This window comes from Siphateles boraxobius, unplaced genomic scaffold, assembly GCF_051911475.1.
Source record: "Siphateles boraxobius isolate OS27281-9 unplaced genomic scaffold, OSU_SipBor_1 48, whole genome shotgun sequence".
NCBI classification, from domain to species: Eukaryota; Metazoa; Chordata; class Actinopteri; order Cypriniformes; family Leuciscidae; genus Siphateles; species Siphateles boraxobius.
In genome coordinates, this window is record NW_027509119.1 from 4,427,858 (window position 1) to 4,454,753 (window position 26,896).

General features: G+C 36.1%; 1 protein-coding gene across 10 annotated transcripts in view; it reads left to right on the plus strand.

Moving 5' to 3' along the window:
- neo1a (neogenin 1a) overlaps nt 1–26,896 on the plus strand; it is a 207,095-nt gene that overhangs the window by 103,052 nt on the left and 77,147 nt on the right. For all 10 annotated transcript variants that reach the window (XM_077201654.1, XM_077201658.1, XM_077201655.1 and 7 more), the window contains exons 3-4: nt 7,404–7,679; nt 12,051–12,201. In XM_077201654.1, the coding sequence (XP_077057769.1) occupies nt 7,404–7,679; nt 12,051–12,201 (427 nt within the window). The remainder of the gene's footprint in view (nt 1–7,403; nt 7,680–12,050; nt 12,202–26,896) is intronic.

Below are 26,896 nucleotides of genomic sequence, written 5' to 3' on the forward strand. Positions count from 1 at the left end.
CCATCAAAGCGCGTCCATCCATTATAAAAGTGCTCCGGCTCTGGCGGGTTAATAAAGGCCTTCTTAGGCGAAGTGATGCGTTTGTGTAAGAAAAAAATCCATATTTAAAACTTTATCAACTAAAATAACTAGCTTCCGGCAGACGGACTACGCAAGTCGACTTACTCACAAGAGTAACACTTGACGATGTATGACGTATGATGTTGGAGTGTCGTAAGCTTTGACGCCCCTCGCGGTTCAAACAAACAGGGCTGGGCAACAAACTCAAGCTCCTCTCTTTAAAAATTGTCGTTTTTTAGACTTCTAATTTGAGACTGGTGTTTTGTTTTGCTCTTTCCTCTTCGTTTCCGCGTTCGTCATTACGTCATGCGTCAGGTCAAAGGTTACTCTTTCACCGTAAATTGATGCGTACGGCCGTCTGCCGGAAACTAGTTATTTTAATCAAAGTTTTGAATATGGATATTTTTCTTACACGAACACATCGCTTCACTTCAGAAGGCCTTTATTACCCCCCCCCCCCCCCCCCCCCCTTAATATACCCCCTTAATATAACTCTGATTGTATTCGTCTGATAGAAGAAAGTCATATACACCTAGGATGGCTTCAGGGTGAGTAAACCATGGGCCAATTTTTATTTTTGAGTGAACTATCCCTGATTTGAAGTGGTTACTTTTCTCTGCCGGATTTAACCCTCGCTATGGCTCATATTGTGTGGAATCTGCACTAGGCAATGTCTACATAAATCTGGATATATTTGTGAAAATGATATTTTAGTTTCAAAGCGCTCTCCGTCCACACTATAGCACTTTCAATCACTGAAATGTCGGAAATCACTAAAATTATCTTAATGCGTATGTGTAAAACATTATAAACCTCATTTAGATGATACAGAGAAACCAGGGGTAATAAAGTTCTTCTGGCATGAAAATGCAATTCCTCCTGTTTTGATGCAGGTCAGCAATTGTGAGTAAATGTTGTCTATTTTCAAGAATGTAATATAAAGATTGTACAAAGTAACATTTATCTTGAAAGTGAATAGCACATACTAGTTAAAAATAGATTTTTTATCACTTCAGTATTCAGTAAACCACTAAACGTGCCAGCGTTTTTCGAATACCTCCATTTTCACACTCATGCGAACTAGGGAAGAGCATCTTCCAAAAGCTCAGATTTTGCAGGATAAAATCGCAGTCTCAGTGTGAACGCATAGCCAAAACATATTCATTTTCTAATGTATCAGGATTAGTGTATGCGTAGCTTTACACTCTAAAAAATGCTGGGTTGTTTTAATAAATTTTGGGTCAAATATGGACAAACTCAAACATTGGGTTAAAAATGTAATTTAAAAATGTAACCCAATGGCTGGGTTTGTCCGTGTTTGACCCAAAATTGGGTTAAAACAACCCAGCATTTTCTAGAGTGTAGTTGGAAGTTCTCGTCATCCAATCGATTGTTAGTTTTCTTGTGCCTCAGCGCCGTAATGGTCATGTTAGATTAGCGATTCGGTGATGTGCTGTTAAACAGTGGGACAATCTGACCATTGAGTGGACTGTCCTGTCCAGTGAAATCACACAAGAGTCTGGCCAATAAACTCTAATGGCTCTGTCAATCCCCATCTCCAGTTAGCAGCGTGTTCTTGTGTACTGAGATTGATGCCTCGATGTGTGTGTGTGTGTGGTCCGAGCTTACAGCACAGCACTGGTTCCCATGTAGCATCTACACCAGAGTAATGAATCCCTCAACAAATGTTGCTCTTGGACTCTCTGGATGGAGAGGACAAAACAGAGGAAGAATAAAACAGCAGGGAGGGTTTCCACTGCCACCAAAACACATTGCCTGAACCGCACTCCAAACTATGAATATTTGCTTAACTGGACCCTGCTGAAACGACCAGTTTAAACCAGACCAGTTTTTTTTTTACTGCAATAACAATAACAATAGGGGAATACAGTCATATAAAGCACTTGAATCTATACAGAATTAAGATCACAATTCTGCATTTTGTATAAAAATAAATAAATCATACATCTAATACATCAAGTATCCTTTTTCAACAGCTGAGTTGTCTTAACCGCTTTACGGTTGATCTGTATTGAAGTCAGAGAGTTGTAAAAACCTTTAAGTCAGTGGAAAATAGTCCACCATTTGGTACAATTAACATACATTTTGCTCTATGTATATGATATTTCCCAAATAAAATTAAAAGTTTAGTTATATCATCCATTTCCAGTAAACCGGTATCAAAATCCATAAACAAACCATTATATCAGTTGTAGTGACAAATTTGTAAAACACCTCAAAATAATTAGGTATAACTACAACTAAAAAATAAATGTACAATTGTTTCTGTTTCCTCTTTAGAAAAACAGCATAATGGAGAAAACCCTTCTTTAAGCTTACTGATAAAATCAATCTGTTTCTTTGACTTTATTAGGAATTACATATTAATATCTGACCTAAAAAATATCCCTTTTAAAAAAAGGGAATGAAAATCCTGTTTCCATTTCACCAATGTCTTAGGTGAAACACTTTTATTCTTTAGTTAAGATTTTTCTAATATAAATATTATATATATTTTTTTATCCCTGATAGAAAGACCCCCAAAAGTGAGAGCCGGAAGAAACCCAATTACAGGATTATACATCTTTTCAATTTTGATAAGGTGAAGTAATTTCGGGAAAATACAATTAATTAGTTTTAAATATTCTTTTGAAGATACATATGTCCCAAAATTATAAACAAATACAGAGTAATTATATAAGTCGGAAAATTCAGCATCATTACTTGAGTCTTCAGTGTCGCATGATCCTTCAGAAATCATAATAATAGGATGATTTTCTGCTCAAGAAGCATTTATTATTATCGATGTTGAAAACAGTTGAGCTGCTTCATATTTTCGTGGAAACCGTAATAAATTTGTTTTTAGGATTCTTTGATAAATTGAAATTTTAAAATAATATTTCAAAGTTTTTCGGAACAAAAGTCTTTAGTGTCACTTTTGATCAATTTAAGGCATCATTCTGTATAAAAATAAGAATTTCTATACTGTGTGTGTGTATATATATATATATATATATATATATATGCATGGATTTATGTATGTTGTATTATAGATGCACTGTATGAATATAGTGTATGATATGAACATATAAATAAAAACAGTAAAATATATTCAAAATTATGGAGGCAAAAAAGACTAGACATCAAAATTATATATATATATATATATATATACAGTAAACACCTAACCCAATTAGGCCTTAATTGCGTAAACCGTATCTTTTGTGATAATTAAATATATCATAAATAAATAATATCGTTAGGTAGAAGTTCATAATTAAGTATGGTTATTGGCAAATTATTGGATGTTATTATTATTATTTATTAGGATTTATCTACTACTCATAAAAAATATTAATAGATTAACCGTGAGGGGAAAAATAATCGATATTGGTTCGATTATTTGATCAATCGGGAAAAAATAATCGGCAGATTAATCGTTAAAAAAACGTGTTTGTTCCAGCCCTACTATTTTGTCTGATGTTATTAAAATATTTAGTTCTTCATGGCACTCTTCCATTACACTCATGAATTGTGACACAAAGCGCTCATATATCCTGGCATAATAACTGGTTGCTTGGCATATTTTTCTATATAATTTCATGTCTGGTATCTACGGAAGCTTGTTTCCGACACAGAATGAAAAATAAAAAAGGTAATTGCGACTTTTTATCTCACAATTCTGACTTTATTTCTCACAATTGCGAGATATAAAGTCATAATTGCGAGATATAAAGTCAGAATTGCGAGATATAAAGTCAGAATTGTGAGTTAAAAAGTCGCAATTACCTTTTTTATTTTTCATTCTGTGTCGGAAACAAGCTTCCGTAGATACCAGACATGAAATTATATAGAAAAATATGCCAAGCAACCAGTTATTATGCCAGAATATATGAGCGCTTTGTGTCACAATTGCGAGATATAAAGTCATAATTGTGAGATATAAAGTCAGAATTGCGTGAAATAAAGTCGCAATTGCATTTTATAAAGTCAGAATTGCGCGATATAAAGTCAGAATTGCAAGATATAGGCTAAACTATTCTGAGGAAAAAAGTCAGTTTTTCTTTTACATAGAATTGGACTTTATAACTCGCAATTGCGAGTTTATATCTCACAATTCTGAGAAAATGTCAGTTAAAAATAACAATTATGTGTTATAAAGTCAGAATTGTTAGTTTTTTCTCTCGCAATTCTGACTTTATAACACGTAATTGAGACTTTTTATCTCGCAATAAATAAAAGTCACAATTATCTTTTCAAATGTTTTATTCTGTGGCGGAAACAAGCTTCCATAGGAATCACTTCTCTCTTCTCACATAACATAATTTCAAGTGAAATACTTATTTAATTTTTTAAATAATGCATTTGCTAAATAGACTTGTAGTATGTCTGATAGTCATCCACTTCACATCAGGATCTGGATCTGCACTTAGGGTTTTTATTTTGCATTAATGAACAGTTTGCATCGTCCCTTAAATATACTATCACTATTTGATACTGTAGCCATACAGAATTGTATGTAACTATGCATGGATTTTTGTCTTTTCTTGATTTGCTCAGACAAGTACTGGTACTATATCCCCAGAAAGTTTCCTTTAAGAGTTTAAAAGCTGTTCTGTTGTAAACGGCTGATTTTGCTTAGTTTATAAGGGCTTTAAAGCCCTCAGCGTGCTCTTTGAAAGCTTTCTGTCTGCTGTTATAAAGCAGAGCCTGTGGAGATGAATGAATGCTGTTCTCTGTTCAGCGCTGATAGCATCTCTCACTGCATGCTCTTTCACATTAACAGAGAGCGAGAGCATGGCATGTCTGTAACCCACTAATGCCAGACAAAGGAATCCACATCACTTTTCTCTCCTTGTCCCTCACAAAGACATGCACATGCATACGAGTCTTTACGCTCCTGCATGGCTCTCTGTTTTCAGCTTTAGCTGCGATGCTAATGCTAAAGCAGCTAATCTTACCATACTTAAGTGGAGACAAGCAAGAAATACTCCATTACAAATTACAACGGTAAAAGTCTTAGAATATCTTCAGTATTTTCCTTGTACTGAATATAGGCTCAGAGATGCACTAGTTCTCAACACCAAAGAAACATGCCAGTGAAAAACAAGAAACGGTTGATTTGTGAGGAGAGCGATCACATGTTTATTTTCCAAAATTAAAAAATAAATAAAACTGAACACCTGTATATTGCAATCGTTACAACAGCATCTCAAGTGCTCAAAAAGCCCATGAGTAAACCAAAAACTGCACTTAGTATTAGTTAAATAAAAGGCAACTTAAGTGTTATTAAATAGAGTACACTTTCATTAATGTTTCTTAACACACTTTTAAAAGTGCACTTTGTAATGATGTCAAATAAAGTTTTGCTTTAAAGTGCATTATGTTTTAATAATCTGTTGTCATGCTTTAAAGAAATACACGTTTGTTGACTAACATACTAAATCACATGTAAAGTATAATTTTAAATGTGGTGTTACAACTTTTGCAACTTCAAATGTGTAATTACAAATATATTTAAAAACATGACATTGTTTTAATAGAAATTATAATAAAGTATATTTTAGTTTACCATAAATTCTCGTCCGTTCATTCAGCGGCACTTTAACCATATTTCAAAAACAAATGCACTTAAGTGGGTCAAAAAGCGCTCTAAAGTTCAGCTAATTCAATTTAATAGAATTCAACCTGTAATACATTTTCACATGCAGTTAAATGTCCAAAAACATTACATCCAGTTTGCTCATAAAGTATATTATTTTCATAATTTGATGTCCATATGAGGCAGGACTCAGATACTGTGTAAAATGAGCAGCAACTCTATGAAAGAGAGTGAATTGTGATTAAATGGAGTCAATTGTATTAGGCGAAGTGTTTAACGCTTTGCTCTTCTTAATGTGAAGTGATGAACTTCCATGACCTCTCTGAATTGCTTTAGTGTTAAAATCATGTGGAAGACTTGAGGAACAGCTGAATTAAATATAGAACCAGCCTTTTAAAGAATAAAATAAAATAAAATAACATAAAATCCAGCCCACCTGGAGTGTTTTTTACCAGAAGTGTCCTGTTCAGTCCAAGACTTCTCCATGTTTTTTTCATCTGCCTCTGCAAGCCATTCGCTTTTCAGGAGTTATTTGATATATCATAGAGATATTTCATTTACTTTGCCCGGCATGAGATAACGGCTGTGGAAAAAGGAGCATGTTGGCATTAGATCTGAAATGCATTTTCATTAGCAGATCTCGCCTAGTTATTTACAATACTTCTACATAAATTACATCCGTCCCAGATTCATAAGTTTTGCAGTAGTAATGTAATGTAGTTTTGCTGTGTAAACAGTACATTTTCTTTGCAAAGAAATTCATGATGCATTCAATTGATCAAAAACATTTCTATTTCAAATAAATGCTGTTCTATTTATCAAAAAATTCTGGGAAAAAAGGAATCACAGTTTCCACAAAAATATTAAGCATCACAATGGTTTTCAAAGTTGATAAAGCAGCAAATCAACATCATTATAATGCTTTCTGAAGGGTCATGTGACACTGAAGCAATGATGCTAAAAATACAATCAAACCGCCATTGGAACCAGCAAGATTTACAACGTTTGATGCAAAAACTAAGAAGTGAAATACAATGTTTTTCACTAAATTAATTATATGCACCGATATAACACTAATAAACAGCAATATTTACATATACAGGTTTGGACTTCTTGTTTGTAGAATCGGCCTTAAGAACCAAAAGCCATAAAAAGAAAGTGTAAAGTACTTATATATTATATAAGCAAAATGCCATGTAGGGACTGAAAATATTGACTGATGATGTAAATTAATTGTTGAATCAGAGTTATGAATCTGACATTTTCCTTGAAGAGGAAGACAATTAAACATTTAAAGTGAATATGAAATTAAAATAGACTGTATTTCCTTTTTTAAACTAAACATGGTCTCGTTGTGTATATGATTGTGTATAAGATTCATCAGTGTACATTATTACAGTTGTCTTCAATTAATCAAAATGCAATAACTCCCTCCGCCTCTAAGACAAATAGAAAATTATCTGAGCGCACGGATGTCATTGTATACAAACATTTCAGTTTTTATTTGAGTGTAATACATAAATACCATTTGCATATAATAGTCAGCTTTGTTGTTGATTTTAACCTCTAATATTATAGTAATGTCCCAAACGAGAGGGTTTTCCTGTATAGTTTACAGATATTTTTTCCCTTAATAAAGTCAGACTTTCAGTATTGGTAGTCATCCTGAATAATCGGTGGAGAAATGAAGTATCGGAGCATGTCTATAATTGATCGTAACTCCTCTCCTCTCTGTCTTCAGGAATCCCGCGGTTCCTCAGTCAGCCGGAAGCGGCGTCGGTGCGGGTCGGGGACAGTCACGTGATGAACTGTGAGGTCAATCCTGATCTGGTGTCCTTCATCCGCTGGGAACGAAGCAAGGAGACGGTGGATCTGGATCAGAGAGTGTTTGCGCTGGCCAGTGGAGCTCTGGTCATCAGTAACTCCAGCGACACCGACACCGGCCTGTACCGATGCGTGATCGAGAACGCCGGACCCAGCAAGACCAGCGAAGAGGCGCACTTACACATTCTGCCTGGTAGATATTACTTTTACAATCACATGAATACATCATCACGCTGATTTAACGTTTAGATTGATTTCCCATTGGACATTGTTTAGAACTGCCTGGTAGTTCCATTTAGAATCACATGAATAGTTCATCACGAACATGATGTTCCGAATTATGTTATTTCCACGTGTTTTTGTTGTTGTTTTTTACATTTGTGTGATTTAACATTTAGAATTTTGATTATATTTTAGAATAATAGTAAGTTCATTATAATTATGAAATAACACAATGTAGCAACCATAGAATAATCAGTAACACTTTACAATAAGATTGATTACAATTAGTTGACATTAGTTGACTACCTTGATTGACATGAACTAAGAATGAACAATAGCATTTATTAATCTTAGTTAATATTAATTTCAACATTTACTAATATGTTATTAAAATCAACGGTTGTATTTGTTAACGTTAGCTCATGCACTGTGAACTAACATGAACAAACAATGAACAGTATTTTTATTAACAATGTATTGCTCATTGTTAGTTCATGTTAATGAATGCATTAACTAATGTTTAATAAATTAACCTTATTGTAAAGTGTTATCGAATAATCTCATTTGAGCCTCTTCATAAAGTATTTTGTCTAAAATATTTAAACATACTTAAAAAAAAACAAGATACATTTATTTGGGAAGCACACTTCTGTAAAGTGTATAAAAGATTCTTAAGATAATATGTAATGAGATTCAATAAAATATGCATCTTTTAAGACGCATCATATATTTGAGCTTGTTCATAGTCGCCACATTTAATCTACATCACAGCTTTGCACACGCGAGGCTTTATATAAATCAACTTCCTGAGGAGCATCCTCGGATCCTTTTTAAAGTACCTCTAATATGCTATTTTAAAAGTTCCTAATATTGTTTTGAGGTCTCATACAATAGGTTTGCATGCATCCAAGATCAAAAACACTTTCATTTTCTCATAATATATATATATATATATATATATATATATATATATATATATATATATATATTGCAGCATCAGCTCTATTCTCACGGACAAAGGATTCAGCCTCTCTAAACCCCGCCTTTCCGAGAGCCTACTCTGCTCTGATTGGTCAGATTGCCCAGTCTTTTGTGATTTGTCTACTCTGCTCTAATTGAGGCCACATCCACACGAAGCCAGAGCTTTCCCAATCCGATCTTTTTTTTTTTCTCGTTTTTGATGTTTTTCCATAAACACGGCCTTGTCTCAATAAATATATGCGTACACACGAAACCACTGAAACAGACTTAAAACGATGTGGTATACATGCCAGACCAGTATGTGGCGCTGTAATTCTGCCACAGAGATACACTAAACAAGGAGAAGAAGACTTGGAGCGTGCGCATAACCTTGAGCGCGCTATACGACCCAACACGACAGCAAGGTGAAGACGAAGATTGCTTACTGTAGTAGCATAGCAGCAGAAGATTTAGCTTTAGTACATAGATATAAACACTAGATGTCGCCTTGGCTACGGCAGTTCATTGAAACGAATGCGTCAATAGAGCCGCCATCTTGAAACCATAGACAGTATAAGAAGTGGACAGAGCCATCTCATTGGAACTCAGTTGAGACAGTTGAAGCCCATTTTTAGCGATTTTTGAGCACTTCCGTTCCTGACGCGCAGACTCAAACCGACTCAAACTAAGCTTCATGACGTGAGCAACCTGTCTGACAGACGTAAATCTTCTAGTAGCTGTGCGTGAAAATCGCCAACGTTAATCACTTCATATTTATTCACTTACCACATACCGAATTATTTCCAATTCCCCAAAAACGTTGTTGAAATATTTTGTCCCGTTGCTTTTATGGACTCATTATCTATGGGCTTCTCCCTTGACAGGATGTCCCCCCGATTGCCTGCGAGCTTCTCCTCCTTTCTATACGGTAATGTCTCTATTGTGCGACATAAAGTCGCGTGGTTATGACGCAATCGTTAGCCTGTTTTTAACAAAAACGGCTTCTACTGGGCCATAACGTAAGATACAAAGTAATGGAGCCTTTTATACATTGTCGTGTTTATTTAGAAATAAATAATGGACAAATTAAGTCTTTCAGATATAAGTCTTTACTCAGATGTAAAGTTATTCGCTGTCAAAGTGACGCCAAAATGAATGGGAGTCAATGGAATGCTAACAGCAGGTGAAGTTCTGCTACAATGGCGGCTCCCGCGAGGCTTCAACTTCCGGCTGATGGATTACCCCCTTGCTTGAAACAGGGGAGCCCCTCATCAGCATCAATGTAGGAAAAGGTCTAACGGAAATAAAATCACCATAAATCGTCATGAATGTGATTTTCTAGTTGTTTTGGTCATTCCAACTGTCAGACATATATTTATTATAGAGTCCAGAGAAATTTAAAAAAATTAAAAAAAATTCACATTCTTGTGAAATGTAATCCTTACCTGTCTGGTTTTTAGATTTTGTTCGTGTGAACATCCATACGCAGCACAAAAGTCCGGCATCATCCATGAATTCAGCGTTACCTAGCTACTTCCTATGACAAGACCCCTGTTCCAAGATGGCGGCGGTTTTGACGCATGTTTAGAACCCCAAGGCGACATCTAGTGTTTATATCTATGGCTTTGGTAAAGCTAATAGGCTCAGTAGCACGATCACAAACATATAGTCCGCCATTGTTGTTGCTGTTACGTGCACTTCCAAAGGATTATGACTCTGGCTCAAATTGATACAGTAAAACGGCATCATCGTTACTGTTCGTATTACTGTGTATGACGACAGACTGGGTCATCTGACCAATCAGAACAGAGGAGACCAATCAGTTAGAGCCTGAGTCTTAATCCGTATCCTTTGGAACTGCATGCAAAGTGGATCTACGATCTTTAAAACTTTGCCGACCATTTACATTCGCAAACAGCGCTATTACACAGAAATCTTTAAAACTTAAGTCTTTAAAACAAAACAAAAATTGTCATTTAATCCATGACAAACATAAATTCAGTTGGGTTTGTCCAAAAAAAAAAAATTCTCCTTAAAAGAAGAAAAGTTCTTAGGAGGAAAGGCCTGATTTCCCTTCATTCCTGAGAATAAAAATGCAAGACTGATTCTGATGTGATTTTTCTTACCCTACTGAAACTCACACAATTGCGGGGAGAGAGAGAGAGTTTTAACGGAAGCCTCCTGGAGCAGGACGGCCACATGTGGTGTTATCAAAGAGAACAATGTAATTTATGCTGAAGTAAAGAGAACTGAGCTGCTTTGTGGCAGATACTCAGCCGGCAGATTTATTTCTCCAGGCAGAACGCAAACCAGGCCTGAAGCCCGTCTCCTGCTGAGGTTATCACACCAGACATGATGGTGGCAACCAGCAGCAGGAGGCAACATGATGTAAAGAGAGAAATAAAAACTCCTTTTCAATTTCTTTTCCCCTCGTCGAGATAAATCAACTGAGTATAAAAGAGAGAGAAATGCAAGAGCTTAAGCTTAAAAGGTTAAGTGTATATACGGTCTATACTAAATTTTAATAGTAATTTGTAGAAGATCCCCAAGGAGAGGCACTTTTAAAACATATATATATATTTTGTGTCCAGATTACGAGGCACGTAATTTAAAAAATAATAATTGTGCACGGATAAATTATGTATGGTAAATACTGCAATATTCCATAAAAAAAGACAAGAATCATCCATTTTGATTTCGTGGTGACTTTAATAGTTAACGGTGTTGGTGTCATGCATTACTAAGTAATTAATTACTGTAATTTAATTACTTTTCTCTTAAAAAAGTAAAGTAAGGGATTACTCTTAATTTTTATGTACTTTAATTACAGTTATTCCGATGTAATTATTAAATAAATACTGTATAGACTATAGAACAATTCTATATAAAACTAGTGGATTTAACATCAAAATTGAGTCATGTTAAAAATGTTAAAATGTATGATTTGAATGCAACCTTCTCACTTTAAATAGGGAGAAGAATAATTTATGCAATTTTATATAAAGTATTTGATAGAATTAAAATAGCAGCTTCATGTTTATCCTTGTATTGTTCAACTTGTCGAGGTTGATATGGGTTTTAGAAAGTAAGAAGTAATGCAATACTTTTTAAGAGTATTTTTATTTATTTTATTTATTTTATTTATTTTATTTATTTTATTTATTTTATTTATTTTTATTTATTTTTATTTTTTTCATTTTTTTCATTTAATTTTAATTAATTAATTTATTTCATTTATTTTACTTATTTTTATTTTAGTTCATTTTATTTTTGTATTTTATTTTTATTTATTTATTTATTTATTTATTTAATTTATTTATTTTTGTGTCAAGTGATGCACATGAACAGACACCGACTGCGTTCTCTTCTCTGTGTTGTGCAGAATCCGGAGAGGACAGGACCCTGGAGTTTCTCCTGGAGCCTCAACCAGTGTCTGGAGTCGTTGGGGAGAGCGTGCTGCTCCCCTGTGTGGTGACGGGATATCCCACAGCCTCCGTCACATGGATGCACAGAGACCAGATCATCGAGGACAGGTAGGGATTTGAATCGAACAGCATTTTTCATAGTCTTCACAGATCTCCGGGCTGGATGGAGACACTGCTATTAATAGATTCAGAGCCCTGTGCTCTAAATCAGACAGTGATTTCCATTAATAGGTCATTGATTCCTCGGTGTGTTGCCAGTGTGACGAACATGAGCTTTGAGTCCTGCTGTGGCAGCAGTGTCCACTTTTAGGGGTCGCTCTCCGTGTGCGTCTGCTGTTCTGCTGGCAATCAGCCCCGTCCCGTCCCAGATGCCCGAGTAAATAATTAGAGTGACGGCGCCCGCCTGAGAGGTGTAAATGCCAGTCAAGAATGCAAGCGTCTACACACACACACACACACACACACACACACACACACACACACACACACACACACACACACACACACACACACACACACACACACACACACACACACACACACACACACACACACACACACACATACCACAGGAGTAATGGTTTTTATACCGTACAAGCTATATTCTATCCCCCTGCACTAACCCGAACCCTAAACCTACCCATCACAGAACACTTTCTGCATTTTTAAATTTTTAATAAATCACTGTTTAATATGTTTTTAAATCCATTTCAAATGCGAGGACTCAGGAAATGTCCTCACAAACCACGTTCACATTGTAACACCAGTGTAATACCCATGTCATTATACACATTTCTGTCCTCATAAAACACACACACACACACACACACACACACACACACACACACACACACACACACACACACACACACACACACACACACACACACACACACACACACACACACACACACACACACACAATCTCTCTGATGCTTCATTAGCTGATCCAGAGATAACACAGGGAAAATATAAGGGAATTTTCCAGGCCTGGAAAATTTATTCAAATAAAAACGCTCTAATTTTTATATTTTTCACTATTTTGTCTAAATTAATTAAAAATAAAACACTAAAATCAGTTGTTTTAAATGCTAGAAGTGAATTTGGGCACTATTAATTAATTTATATGAGATTTTGTAAGTATACATTTGACAGTGGTATTAAAGGGTTCGTTTACTCAAAAATGATAATTCTGTCATCTGTTACTCATCCTCATGTCGTTCCAAACCCATAAGACTTTTGTTGATCTTCATAACACATGTGAAGGTATTTTCAAACCTTAGACAATTTAAAACCTGTCCCTCCACCAACATTTTAAAAGTTCATATAAACACAATCCACATGAATCGAGCGATTTAATCCAATTCTTCTGAATGACGACATTATCGCTTTGTATGATGAACAGATTTAGTTGATAAACACACACAGTACAGAGAGCACATTAAATGTGCTTGATTGACACAGGAGAACCAATAAACAAAAGTGGTCTTTCAATGGAGGACCAGAAATCTCACGTTTCAATAAAAATATCTCCTATTTGTGTTTCAGTGATGATGAGTCTTGTGTTTGAAACGACATGCGGGTCAGTGAATGATGACAGAATTTTAATGTTTTGGTGAACTAACCCTTTAATTATTAAAATTGATAAAAATCAATATCAGATTGCGAATTCCATTGGCCAAAAGGCTTGGAAAGACCCTGTACTCTTTTACAGTTTCTCCATGTAAACTTCTCAAAAATTGATTTTGAACTATATGTGCAAGTGGTGCTTTCCATGGTTTGCAAAGCAAAAGAGAAAAGAAAGAAATTCTGTTCTCTAGTCTATATGAGATGTTCCTCCTTCAATGAAACCCGATCTTCATCCTACAAAAAAGAGCTATTCGAATCACACATAAAACTACATACAGAGAACCAACAATTGTTCATTAAACTCAAAATATTAAAGTTCAAAGATTTGATTGACTACAAAACTATTCAAATTGTTTTTAGAGCACATAATAACCAATTGCCTAGAAATATCCAAGAGCTTTTTCAACTGAGAGAAAACACGTACAATTTCAGAGGAATATCAATGTTTAGTAAACCGTTAATTCGAACAAAAAGTAAGTTTCACTGTATAACAACCCAGGGTGTTTTCCTGTGGAACAACAGTAATAATGATTTAAAGTCATGTAAACACTTATTGCAACTGAAATTTTTATTTAAAGAAAAGAGTCCTAGATGGATATGAGCTGGAACAGTGATTTTCTTTTTTTGTTGATTTTTATTTAGTTTGAATAATAAGTGATGCAAACAATTTTAGTAGCTAAAATATAAGATTAAAGTGCGGGTAGGACAAGAAAAGTTGTACTAACTTCTTCCCCTTTGAACATGACGGTTATTTGGATTATCTCCTGATGATCTTTTTTGTTTGTTTATTGTTTGTTCTTATTTAGTTTTTGTTGCTATCTTTTAACATGTTCAATAAAGATTTAAAAAAAAGGTATTTTTTAACTTTTTTTTTCATTTTTTTTTTTTCAGATTGCTTAGACAAGTAAAAGCAAGACATTTAATTTGAGGAATCATTCTTGTCTAAACACAAAAAGAGCAGAATGAGAACAAAGTAATGTACGTAGTTTAGTGGTTTGCTCAAATCCCAACCCGTTAGAAAGAGTCATTTTAATGGTGTTGCTTTCCTTTGTAAGCACCACTAATAATTGCCTGCCAGTAAGTTTGTCATAACAATAATTACCACATACATTGGCTTCACAAGATGACTTCATTAATCAAACAAGCTGCGTGTGGAACCAGTGGTTATTTTAACGGAAAAAGATGTTTTGCTCTTGACAAATTAAAAAGTGCCTGTGAGATTATTCCTGGAGGAAGGGTTTGAACCGTCAGCCAGTAATTGGGAAAGTTGAATGGAAGAGCAATGGGGAATATTTGAAGGAACGTTGGTATTATCAGACGGGGCATTCAAGCCCGTTCTTGACGTATATCTGAGTTTATGAATGCGCTCCGGGGATTAACCACGGTAAACGGTGGAGTCAGAGAGGCAGAACAAGAGAAGGCAGAGATGAAAGACTACAGTGAGAGTTACTGTTGATTGCCTCATATTGGGGTTCGTATGAAGTGTGACTTCAATCCTCCAAACCTTAAGACACAATTTGAGCGTTGCACAAAACGTGCTCACGGTCCCTTTGATCATACTGTGCAATATGCATCTCCAAATATTTCTATAGTACAGTACTGAAGAATTCAGCTCATTTTGTGTGTGAATATTTGATGATGTAAAAAGGTCTCTATTTGCACACTATATAGGGGAGAGCGGGGCACAACTTAACACATTTTGGTTTTGGCTCAATTATTAAAAACATAATGAAGTTAGATTCATCTTTTTTTTTTTACACAAGCAACATACACATTTCTGCTACAAATAAACACTTGACGTTTTTTTTCTAGGACCGACCATTTTCGTACAGTTGCACTGAAAGTGAGAAGTGCAAATGTCACAACTTACCCCGCATATGCGGGGTTAATTGTAACAGACAGAGGGGTTCGTTGTAACGCACACAGTTCAGTACTATTTTATCTGTATAGTTTGATATTGTTTGTGCATCTGTATAGATAGATATCCATCCCTCATCCAATCATCCTTATATTATGGATCAATATCATGGATAGAGATATAGGAAAGGGCTGCACAGTTTTGCAATAAATGAATAAATAAATAAAATCATCTTGTATTGTAATTGCAATTGAAATATATTTCTGTGTGGCAGCTGCATGTAAAATTATTATTAATACTAATAATAACAGTAACAGTAATAATAATAAAACAAGCCTAAAATCACATTTTAAAGGGTTTATTGCATGAATAGCAGGCTATATTTAAATAAATAAACAAGTGATCAATGGATAGTAAAAAAAAAAATCCAACATTGTTTGCGAAAGTCCAACAAAGTTAAATATATAAATAAATATTCAACCCTGAAAAGTTGTGTGGCTCCCTGTTTTCATTTCATTATCATTGTACAATGTGCTACAACTAATGCTTTGTTAAACATATTTTAAAAGCCTAGCTAACAGTTGCTGATACGTTTTAAAACGGTGCTATATTTTAGCCGACAAGACCGTGATTAAGGTAATAATAAGTTGGATTTGGTGACGTACACATCCAACCCACAAACCGAAAAAAAGTATGATGAAATAATTTACTTGCATGGTGTCAAAACACTCATTGTCCAGGATCTTCACGAAATCTTATCAAAACTTTCCACAAATTCGTGGGAGACCGTCTTCTGGCAGCGAAAGAAAATAAGCGGAAACACAACTTGACCCTGACTAACTGTGTAAAAGGTCTGTGTTACATTTAAACCTGCGTTAGGTTGTGCCCCGCGCTCCCCCACGTAAAATAAACTAATACTGAATGAGATTCTAGAAATGATTTAGAGCCATTTGTCATGTTCGCGTTATGAATTGATTGTCCAGATGGAAAAACAGGGTCATTAAGGTGGTCAATGTGTTTTTTTAGCTGGTCCAATGATCCCAGAGGGGTTTTTATCCGCAGCAGTTCAGTGAAACTACTGATCAACCAACTCGCCATTCATCCTGTCCCTTTGTTCCCATTTCCTCGATTCTCTGAAACCCCATTTAAAATCCAATTTGGGGTTGATCATTGTCTGCTACTCTCTTGATCTATAAAGGTTGGATGAAATCATTGCAGGATGACGATTGACAGTGTTAATGGCCTATAATTTCTGCAGCCTTTTGCTCAGGATGTGTATTAATAAGATTAAATGCTGTTTTCAGCTCACTCTCCAGATATCAGATTTATCCTGTTTGTAATAGAGTCTGGCCCTGTAATGTTCGGCCAGAGGGAGGGGGAAAAGTAGGCTAACACACTTTAGCATACTTATATATATATATATATAAAAAAAGTACTTTTTACAGAAAAGATATGCATTGAAAGAATATACGTAAGTGCAAACTAAGGGTACGTTTACACGACAATGATATGGTTAAAACTGAGAAGTTTTTCCTTTGAGTTTTCCACGTACAGACGACACCATTGTCAAAACGATCCCCATTGCCAGGCCATTACATGGCGATGAAACACTATAGACTGAACATGTAATACGCATGTGCATGACGTCATCGTCTTCAGAGATTCACGTTTTTGTTGTTTACAAGTAGATATTTTTCAAAAACGTGCACTTTGAAACCCGTTTTCAAAAGTTTGCGTTTTCAAGCACCCAAAACACAGTTGTCATTAGGGTTGGGCGGTAATACGGTAATAAAATAGCAATGGTATCAGTTTCAATACCGTCATTACATTTTTTTTTTTTAACTGATTTATATAAAAAAAATGCAATGCACTTATATAGGAGACAAGGATTAAATATAATTTATTTAATGCCTAAAAATGCTTATCTGGTTGTCATCAAAATACAGTGTGGAGGAGAAAGAGAGAGAGCTGTAATTTAATTGATTTGTGTGCGCGAAACCTGTTCTGGATATTTATGTTAATTTAATTCTGTTTATTAATTTAAGACTGTTGTATTTGCACTTTTTTTATAAGCTGCTATTTGTTGCTAATAAAAGTTGTTAATATTGTGCATGTTATGTTGTTATTGTTTCAGTATTAGTGTTTGGTATTCAGTTTCTGAACGGTGTAGGCACAAGCCAACAGTTTGAGCCTTACGTCATCATTTTTAATTAGTCACGCGGTAATACCGCATACCGCGGTAAAATACGGAGGAGATTTGACGGTATCAATTGGATACCGCCCAACTCTAGTGTAAATGAGCGGCCAGAATGCATAAAAAGTTGTATGTTTTTACTTGAAAACGGTGTGGTGTGAACAGCCCCTAAACCAAACTATCGCCTACGTTAATTTCATTTCGACTTGAATGTCATGTATTTAAATATATTTGTAATCACTCATATGTAATGCTGAAGCTGCGATTCATTACATTTAAAATGTAATATCGAATAGCACATTGCAGTTAAACAGAAGATCAAGTACGTGTGCTTCAGTGTGTTAGTCGACACAGTCCAACAGTCCTCACAGATCGAGCTCCCTCATGTGTGTGTAGGGGAAAAAGTGTTTTTTAATGTGGAAAACCAAACAGTGCTTTATTGAGCGTGGAGTCGTTCCAGCGGCTGTGATTCCCTGGCACTAGCAGCGTTCCCGTCTCTCCTCGGCGTGAGGAGTCACTGGGCCGAGCGCTGAGAGAGATAATAGCAGGTTTGAGGAGATGCTCGCGCTTCTTAGTGGGAGTGTAACAACAGGCTGGATTCACTGAAGGATAAATACTGAAGACTGGCACATAGAGCTGGAGAGAGGGAGGAAAGGAAAGCCATTTATAAAATAGAATTAGATATTATTGTTTTGAATAGCAAGTAATGTCATTTATAGTCCTGTGTTTCCAGACTCCTGCCTTTTAAGCATAAGATCTAGTCCATGTTAAAGCTAATTCTGGCCCGTCTGATTGATGGAAAGTCACCAACCACTTCGCTCTATTTCAAACCAATCCAGAGTACCATCTGTGATGACCATGTTTTTAAATTATAGTTCATTATATAGGCCCTAGTCATTATATTTTAGTAATTTAACAAGGTATTTGCATATTGGCTGTTCTTTGATGGTCACATGAGTTGCTGGTAAGCAAATCAATTATTATTCATCTTTTTTTTTAGAATGTGTGATTCTTTTTATTTTGTTTATTTTCATTTTACATTTTTATGATGTAATTAAATAGCAGCTCACAAACCCCAGGTTGGGAAACATATTGGTTTCACTTTATTTTGATGGTCCCTTTAACACATTCTGTTGACTATAAGTAACGTTGCACCTTCACGTCTATTAACTCCCATTAGAGTATTAGTAGACTGGTAGGTTTAGGGTTAGAATAAGTTGACAAGTAGTTGCAACAGGGCTCCAGACTAACTTTTTTCACGTCCGTCCTGGAACCGTCCTGAAAAACGATTTGAACCGTCCTAAAGTGAATGTCAACCGTCCCAAAATAAACGTTGATGTTTCTGTACTTTATTATTATAATCTATAGTTGTTAGTCACATAATAAAAACACCATTAACATTTTTGTGATATATATTATTATATTTATTAAGCTCCATTCAAAGTAGTTATCTGTAAATGGGTAAAAAAGCAGATTTAATATAAAATAACAGGAGTTAAATACTTTTTTCTATGCACGCAGAACAAATCTCTTTTTTTTCTTTTTTTTACATATACGAAAATTAAGATAAAAACACATACAGCTCAAAATGTTTTTGAGTTGGTTGGATTAAAAAATAACAAATAAATACTGGTGACTACATATCACAAAAATATCATCATTCTTTATTCTTTCAAGCAGCAGACATATTTATTTGTATGAATTAAATATAATGAATCATTATTAAAGCTATTAACGAGCAGTGAATGCTTTTCTCTTTTTCTTTTGTTGCTTGATCAATATTAAGGACACCGACCGCATTAGGTTTATTAGCCACTGTCACTTTAAGACATCGGATCATGTCCAATGACATGCGGATCCAATCGCACTGATGCTCAAGCACATCCAATACACTCAAAACTGTGTAAGACATAACCAACATAGTTTATGTGAATACTCTCAAAAACGGAAATTTCAACATAATGTTGTGTGCATTTGTCCATTCAGACACGAAAGAGAGCTCAATTCAGTACTCGCGCGCTGTATAGGTGTCTATGTGCATGGCTGCACGCTTCGGGTCGGCTGTGTGCGCACAGAAAACCGTACCAAATAAAGCTCTTTTTTTTGAGAATCTATATATTTTTTTCTTTTTTAGAGAATTAGGCTATATGTCTGCTCTACTCATTCTCCCAGACGTTTAAATTTTTTTACGTTTATTGAGACATGCAGCGCATGTCAACCCTTGTGTGCCGCTGTGTAGATCAGCACGTTACAGTAAATGTGCGCATCTACCACAAACGCAGGACATCAGTTCTGCCTGGATCACTTCCCAAATCGTCACTATCTTACATTTTTTTTAGTTTTTATTCGTTGACGAAAATGTCAATAGATTTTCGTCATGTTTTTTGTCATTCAAAGCTAGTTTTTATTTAGTTTTCGTCTCGTTTTTGTCTGTGAAAATAAGCCACGTGATAGATGTACCGCGAAACAAGTCTCTGGGTGAGTAGCCGGCCAGTGATAGTATCTATAGTAAGTTAACAGCATGAGAAGACGCTCTCCGTTGTAGTCAGCGCTTGGTCGGTTAATTTTGGCATTTTCTAAGTAAGTTACCCTAATAGGCTAGTAATAAATGAACACACATACAAAAATGTCTTTCGTCCTGTAGGCGTCCTGGAGAATATTTCTGTCCGTCCTAAACACATTTTATATCGTCCCCAGGACGATAGGACGCCGTTAGTCTCGAGCCCTGAGTTGCAAAGTTACTAAAGCCCCTTTCACACAGCGCGTTGATCCCGGCCAGAACTATACAGATGCAAAAACAATATCAAACTATACAGATAAAATAGTACTGAAATTGCCAGAACGCCTTTTGTGTGAACGCAAACACGACCCGGGATTGATGCCGGGATTGATCCCGGGTTGGGGACCGAGTAACATTGCCGGGATTAGTCCAGAAACACACGCTGTGTGAACAAAAGCCGTAATCAATGCCGTGTCGTAATGATGACACTGAAGTGAAGTGAAAGCAGGCTAGTGAAACGGTACGTAATGCGCTAGTTTATGATCGAATCAGAGAAAAAAAATGCACAAGCGTGGTTTCTCCAGAGAGAAATCGCAGCTCATAAGCAAACTATAGACGCTGCTGAGACATTACATGTCAGATCGATGTCACGTGTCTTTGCGGGATTTTTACGGGTTGTGTGAACGCACTCTCTGATTCCGGAAAATCACTGGTAGTCTGAATGAACCAAAGTCAAACGAACCCGGGTCAAATCCCGGCTCGCTTTATCCGTGTATTTTACGGAATCTCTGTGTGAAAGGGGCTTTATAGTCAGTAGAGTGTCTGTTGGAGGATCATCACAATAAAGTTTGCAGATATTAAGCAGACTGTACACTAATACTCTAATGAGAGTTAGTTGACATGTAGGTGCAAAGTTACTTATAGTCAACAGATTGTTCAAAAGGGACCATCAAAATAAAGTGTTACCAACATATTTTTTAGAAATATATAGGAATATATAGTATAGTGTTTAGAGGAAAGTAGACAGACTGGAGCTTGCTGTTTTCTGCGTGTAATATGCATCAGATGTTCCCTGAATGGTGTGTGGGTGGGCCGTCCGCAGCTAAAACTACAGTACATCATTTATGACTTTTCTGAAATGAAAAGTGAAGGGTTGGAATGCATTTTGCCGGATGTCTGCTTTATTGTTTGGCAGGACATTACTGCTGTTGTACAAACCATGCATCAGCAGGATTCATTTAGCCAGATGTCCAGCAGCTGTTTGTCACTGGAAACTATGAATTTTGTGCCTCTCTCCGTCCCTTTTTTCCATCGTGACCCGTCCCTTTAGGAACGACTGTGGCTTCTCCTTTCACTCAACAGCTCATGACACATCCACGGCTAAACCCAGTTCATTCGGACCTCTAATGTGCACATGTTACGCAGGCTGTGGTTTTGGGCTTATAGTAATGTGCGAATCAAAAATATCGGTTAACCATTGGAAACACCTGTGAAACAAATAAAGAAAGATATGATTATAGTCCATCTCAGCCCAGCTGGGAAAAACAAACTCCAACTCATTGTGAAGATGAAGCTTTTCATATTGATTTTAGGCACTGTTTACACCTTTTATTAGTATTAAGATGCATTTTGGTCGATTGGATCATAAGTAGACGAGGGAGACAATTTCCTGTTTACACCTGATGTCTCTTTTTTGAGGAGAGAATCTATGGATGGGTAAATGTATGGATTTTTTCAGATCTTTCAATCTAATGGACAAAATATGCTGGAACAATTTAAATATGAACGCGACCAGAGATGATGGAAAAACACTAGGGCTGTAGTCAAGATCACTTTTGTCGAGTCCAAGACAAGTCCAAGACCAGGACTAGTCGAGTCCAAGTCAAGACCAAGTCCTAAGAGGTTCGAGTCCAAGACAAGACCGAGTCCAAAAAGGTTCGAGTCCGAGTCAAGAGCTATTCCAGGAAAGGCAAAAAAAATTCGTATGCATGACATTATCAAGACAATCATTTTGGGTTATTATTTGTTGATATAAAAGCAAAAACAGTGTCAGAACACCCAGGATTTTTAAGTATAGACATTCCCCTCGATATCATAAAATCATCTAATCTAAAGAAAACAGAATGATGACATATGGTGATACCTCATAATAGCAGTGTTTCACTGTGGATCTGAAAGACGCACACTTTCACATCCAGATAGCCCCCCATCACAGGCCATTCTTGAGATTCGCCTTCGAGGGGCAGGCTTATCAATACACAGTTCTGCTCTTCGGTCTGTCCCTAGCACCCCGTATATTTACAAAGTGCATTGACGCGGCGCTTTCTTCCCTGAGACTCCAGGGAGTGCGCGTGCTGAATTATCTCGACAACTGGCTGGTTCTGGCGCAATCGCAGCTCACACCAGAGCAAATAAACGGCGCGCAAATAAACGGCTTTTATGTGTGCTTACTGGGAACATAATGAAGACACCTGGACTCGGTTGAGACCAAAAGCCATATTTGGCAAGACCAGTGGCCGAGACTGAGACAAGTCCGAGTCCGAATACCAGCGTGTCCGAGACAAGTCCGAGACCATAGAAAAACTTTCTCGAGTCCAGACCCGAGTCCAAGACCGGACTCAAGTACTACAGCCCTAAAAAACACACAGAGAGCATCAGCTTTATATTCTGCTCTGACTGACGCAAGACCAGCCGAACACTGTGAGTGTGTGTTAGAAATCAGGAATGGTGGGAGAACATTGTGTTTGGTACGTTTTTCATCTTTAAACCAAACTTGGGTCTTCAGCCGTCTAGCCGTCTGGCTAGAGCGCATCCCATAATGTTCACGCATTAGTTCAGTAGACTGTCTTTTGTGGCTGTTTGAACACATTCGATCACATGTGCGTTTACACTACGAAAGCAATCCGGTCGAATGTGTTTTCCACTAACTCTGGAAGTGGTTGAAAGTGGACAAGCTCAAAACGCTTTAGACCCCGTTTGCACCTGTATTTAGTGTCGTCCACCTGTGATCCGATCAACAAAACTCATCTTAATACCAGATGTAAACAGGGCCATACAGTAATTTTTCCGTTTGAGGCTCAGTCCTATAAAAGAGCAGCATGTGTTAAATTGGACAAAGTAATAAAAAAAATATGACATTACATCATCTTACTGTGAAATGTTTGTTCTTCTATGAATGCCACATTCACACAGCAGAAGAATAGTCAGTCCTGTACTCGAGTCCTTAATACGGTTGCGTTCACACACATTTTGTTCATTTACGTGTGACACTACATTTATAACCGAACTCACACACGTATTTCTAGGACTCCCAACCGCATTCTTTCCGCAGAAAACCTTTGCTATGTGAACGCATCCGGACTGGACAACTAGTCGTCTGTCATGTTATACAGTGTGAGAGAGACAAACGCCGGTCTACCGTGTTTTCATGTGTGGTTTCGGTAACTTACAGTGACTGAGAGATGAGTGTGTGTGTCCGAATGCAAAGTGTGCATTAAAAACAGGTCATTCCAGCTTAGGCTGTTAAAAAGCTGTAAGGTTAAAGGTTAATCTTGGTTGGTTGTCGAGCTGATCAGCCTATATCAGCTGTAAAACAACTGCTTCGATGGTTTACTGGTCTTAGCTGCTCTCCAAGCTGGTCAGACCGGTCTAGTTTGATGGTTTTAGATAGAAGTGACTATTTGTTGGGTATTTTGAGAACAGCAGTTGGCCAGGCTGGTAGGCCAGATCAAGGATCAATCCATTCATTTACAAATATCATTGTTTTTACATTTACAGTATTGTATTATATCTGATCTTACATTGCTTTGTAATACAGAAGGGAAAATGATGTGATATTTTTAAAAACGTATTGAGTCATGAGGGTCTGGAAGGGTCTTTACTGTAATTTATTATCACTTTTTATTGTTGTTTCACTTCACTTCATATAACTTTGCCTTGGCGGACAAAAGTGTTTTAAATATTAATGAGCGTTAATAATTAACCTTGATAAAGATAAACTTCATCTATTTGTTTGTAACATTGAAGGTGCCACACAACCATGAATAAATAATACATAATCTTTTTAGGCTGAAGAGGAAGTTTTGTTGTTACAGTAAGTTTCAGAATACATTGAAGTCAAGATCAAGATATAGTTAATTTATGATTCATGATATCTTTATTCAGACTAATTTTTTTCTTCAATGAAATAATGATAAAATAGGATGGCATACTAATAAATAAGGTTTTCTTTTCAAGAATTTAACTTTTTTTTCTTCATTATTCAATTCACATTTATTTGTATAGGACTTTTCACGATACACATCGTTTCAAAGCAGCTTTACAGAAAATACATGAGTCCACATTACAATCTACAGTCAGAGGTAACTGTTATGTATTTCAGAAAATGTACATATACAAAATCACAGTTATCCAAAAAATTATTAATTTAAACAATGTTATAATTTAAGGCAGAAACAATGAGTTCATTGAAGTAATGAATATTAATAAAAATTATTATGAAATTTATTATATCAAGTTTTTGCCGTTTTTGACTTTATGAGGGTGAAACCATCCAAAGCCGGTTTTAACTGGATTTTCCAGTAGGATAACACAGGACTCTTGCTGGTGGCATCAGAAGGAAGAGTGTCACTCCCCTCATCAAGGCTTGGCACAGCTTTAGCATCTGCTCTGTTTGGAGTCACAGTCGTAGTGCTGAACAGTTAAAGATGGAAACCCTGCCAGAACCTTCTGAGCTGTTGACAAGGCAGGCTTTCATCTCGCTCGCTTGTATCTCATGACGGCATCAATCACAGGCTGGCTGCGCTGGGGCAGGTTGGGTCAGCGCCACCGGTAGTTTGGTGTTGGGTTTCTGTTGACGGATGCCAGTAGTTTGGCCTCAGAGCAGCACACTGGATATCTAGCGCTAGCTGTTAGCCTGTTAGCTGTTAACCTGCCTGCAGTCGTGAACACATTAGTTCTGGGTTATTTAAGGCGACTCCACTCATAGAACCAAAGCCATTACTGCTCCCTCAACACGCCTAATGCACCGACGGTCCTGAACGAAGAGAATGTTTCCAGCTTACACAAGTTGAGGAATTTTAAGGATCACCGTTATGGGGAGGAGGCGGCTCACTTGTTAAAAATGAATGGGAAAGTGTTTTCTGTTTATGCCATTCTTGTTTATCTGTACAGGGTGCAAAATTGGACTGATTTTTTTAACAAATGGTAAGTGAAAGGAGAGGAGATGCCTAAACTTTAGAAAATATTATTCACTGACCTCAGGTGTGTGTGTGTGTGTGCGTGCGTGCGTGTGCGTGCGTGCGTGTGTTTTTTTTTTTTACAACGAATGGGTATGTCTGAATACCATTACTTGTTAGTGTGATTTTGTTATTTTCTAGCAATAAACATAGAAATAAAAAGTATTTTTTAGTAAGAAAATAAAATAAAAATGCGCCTAAATAGGTTTTACTCTAGCTATTTAGGGGAAAATTAAAATTTTGCAGTTAATTTGTTGTAATTTACAATAAATTTGGTAACATTGTTGAATGGTTGATAACATCGACACTACATTTTGTGTCAAATCAATAAAATAGAATAGACTGTTGCCAAGGTTATTGTAAGAAACCCTGTTAGACATTTTATATATATATATATATATATATATATATATATATAAATATATAAAATGTTTCTTTATTTAAATATATATATTCAATATTTTATATTGTCTTATTTGTCTTGTCTGATCCAGCTCCAAGTCTAACTGAGTTAAATCAAATGTTGACAAATGCAAAACACAACAAAGTAAAACCAAGTGTCTCCCTCATATTAGTTTTGAAGGCACTTGACTAGAGACACATGCGAAAATCATATTTACTTATATTAAGATAACAAAAATAAGCCATTTTTAGTTCATCAATAGGGCAAATGAAAACCATTTTATCATTTGCAGAAATAATTTTTATACATTTTTACTCAAATGATGGTGTGCATTCATCAAGCACAGCCATTCAACCCCGTTACCAAGGTTATTGTAAGAAACACTGTTAGCCATTTTCTAATTGTAATATAGTTATTTTTTCTTTATTTAATGTTTATTACTAAAAAGCGCACATGATTTTAACTTGTATTCGTTTTTATTGTGATGTGTATTCAGACAACTTTTGGCAACAAGGCAATTTATAGTTTACAATAAATTTGGTAATGGTTGGTTGAATGGTTGATGCCGTCGCCACGACATTTTGTGTCAAATCAATAAAATAGATTATGATTATTTACTTGTATCAAGATAAGAAAAATATGTCTTTTTTTATCATTCGTGAAAAGTCTTATTCCGTCATTCGTCTTATTTTGTCCTTTTTGTTTTTAACCATTGAAAATACTACTTGTCTATATATTTTTCACATGTATTTAACTGATCCAGTTTCAACGAGTCCAAGTGAGTCTTTCAGATTAAATCAAGTAAAATAGCATGTTGACAAATGCAAAAGGATCTTGTCCGTAAAAATTTGTAGAAGTCACCAAGCCTGTGTCTCCCTCACATGCGGAGATCATAAGACTCTTGCAGCTGAGAGGCACTGATGTGTGGAGCTTCAGCATTCACTCTTAAAGGAGCGTACGAGTAATAACGTCACAGTCCATG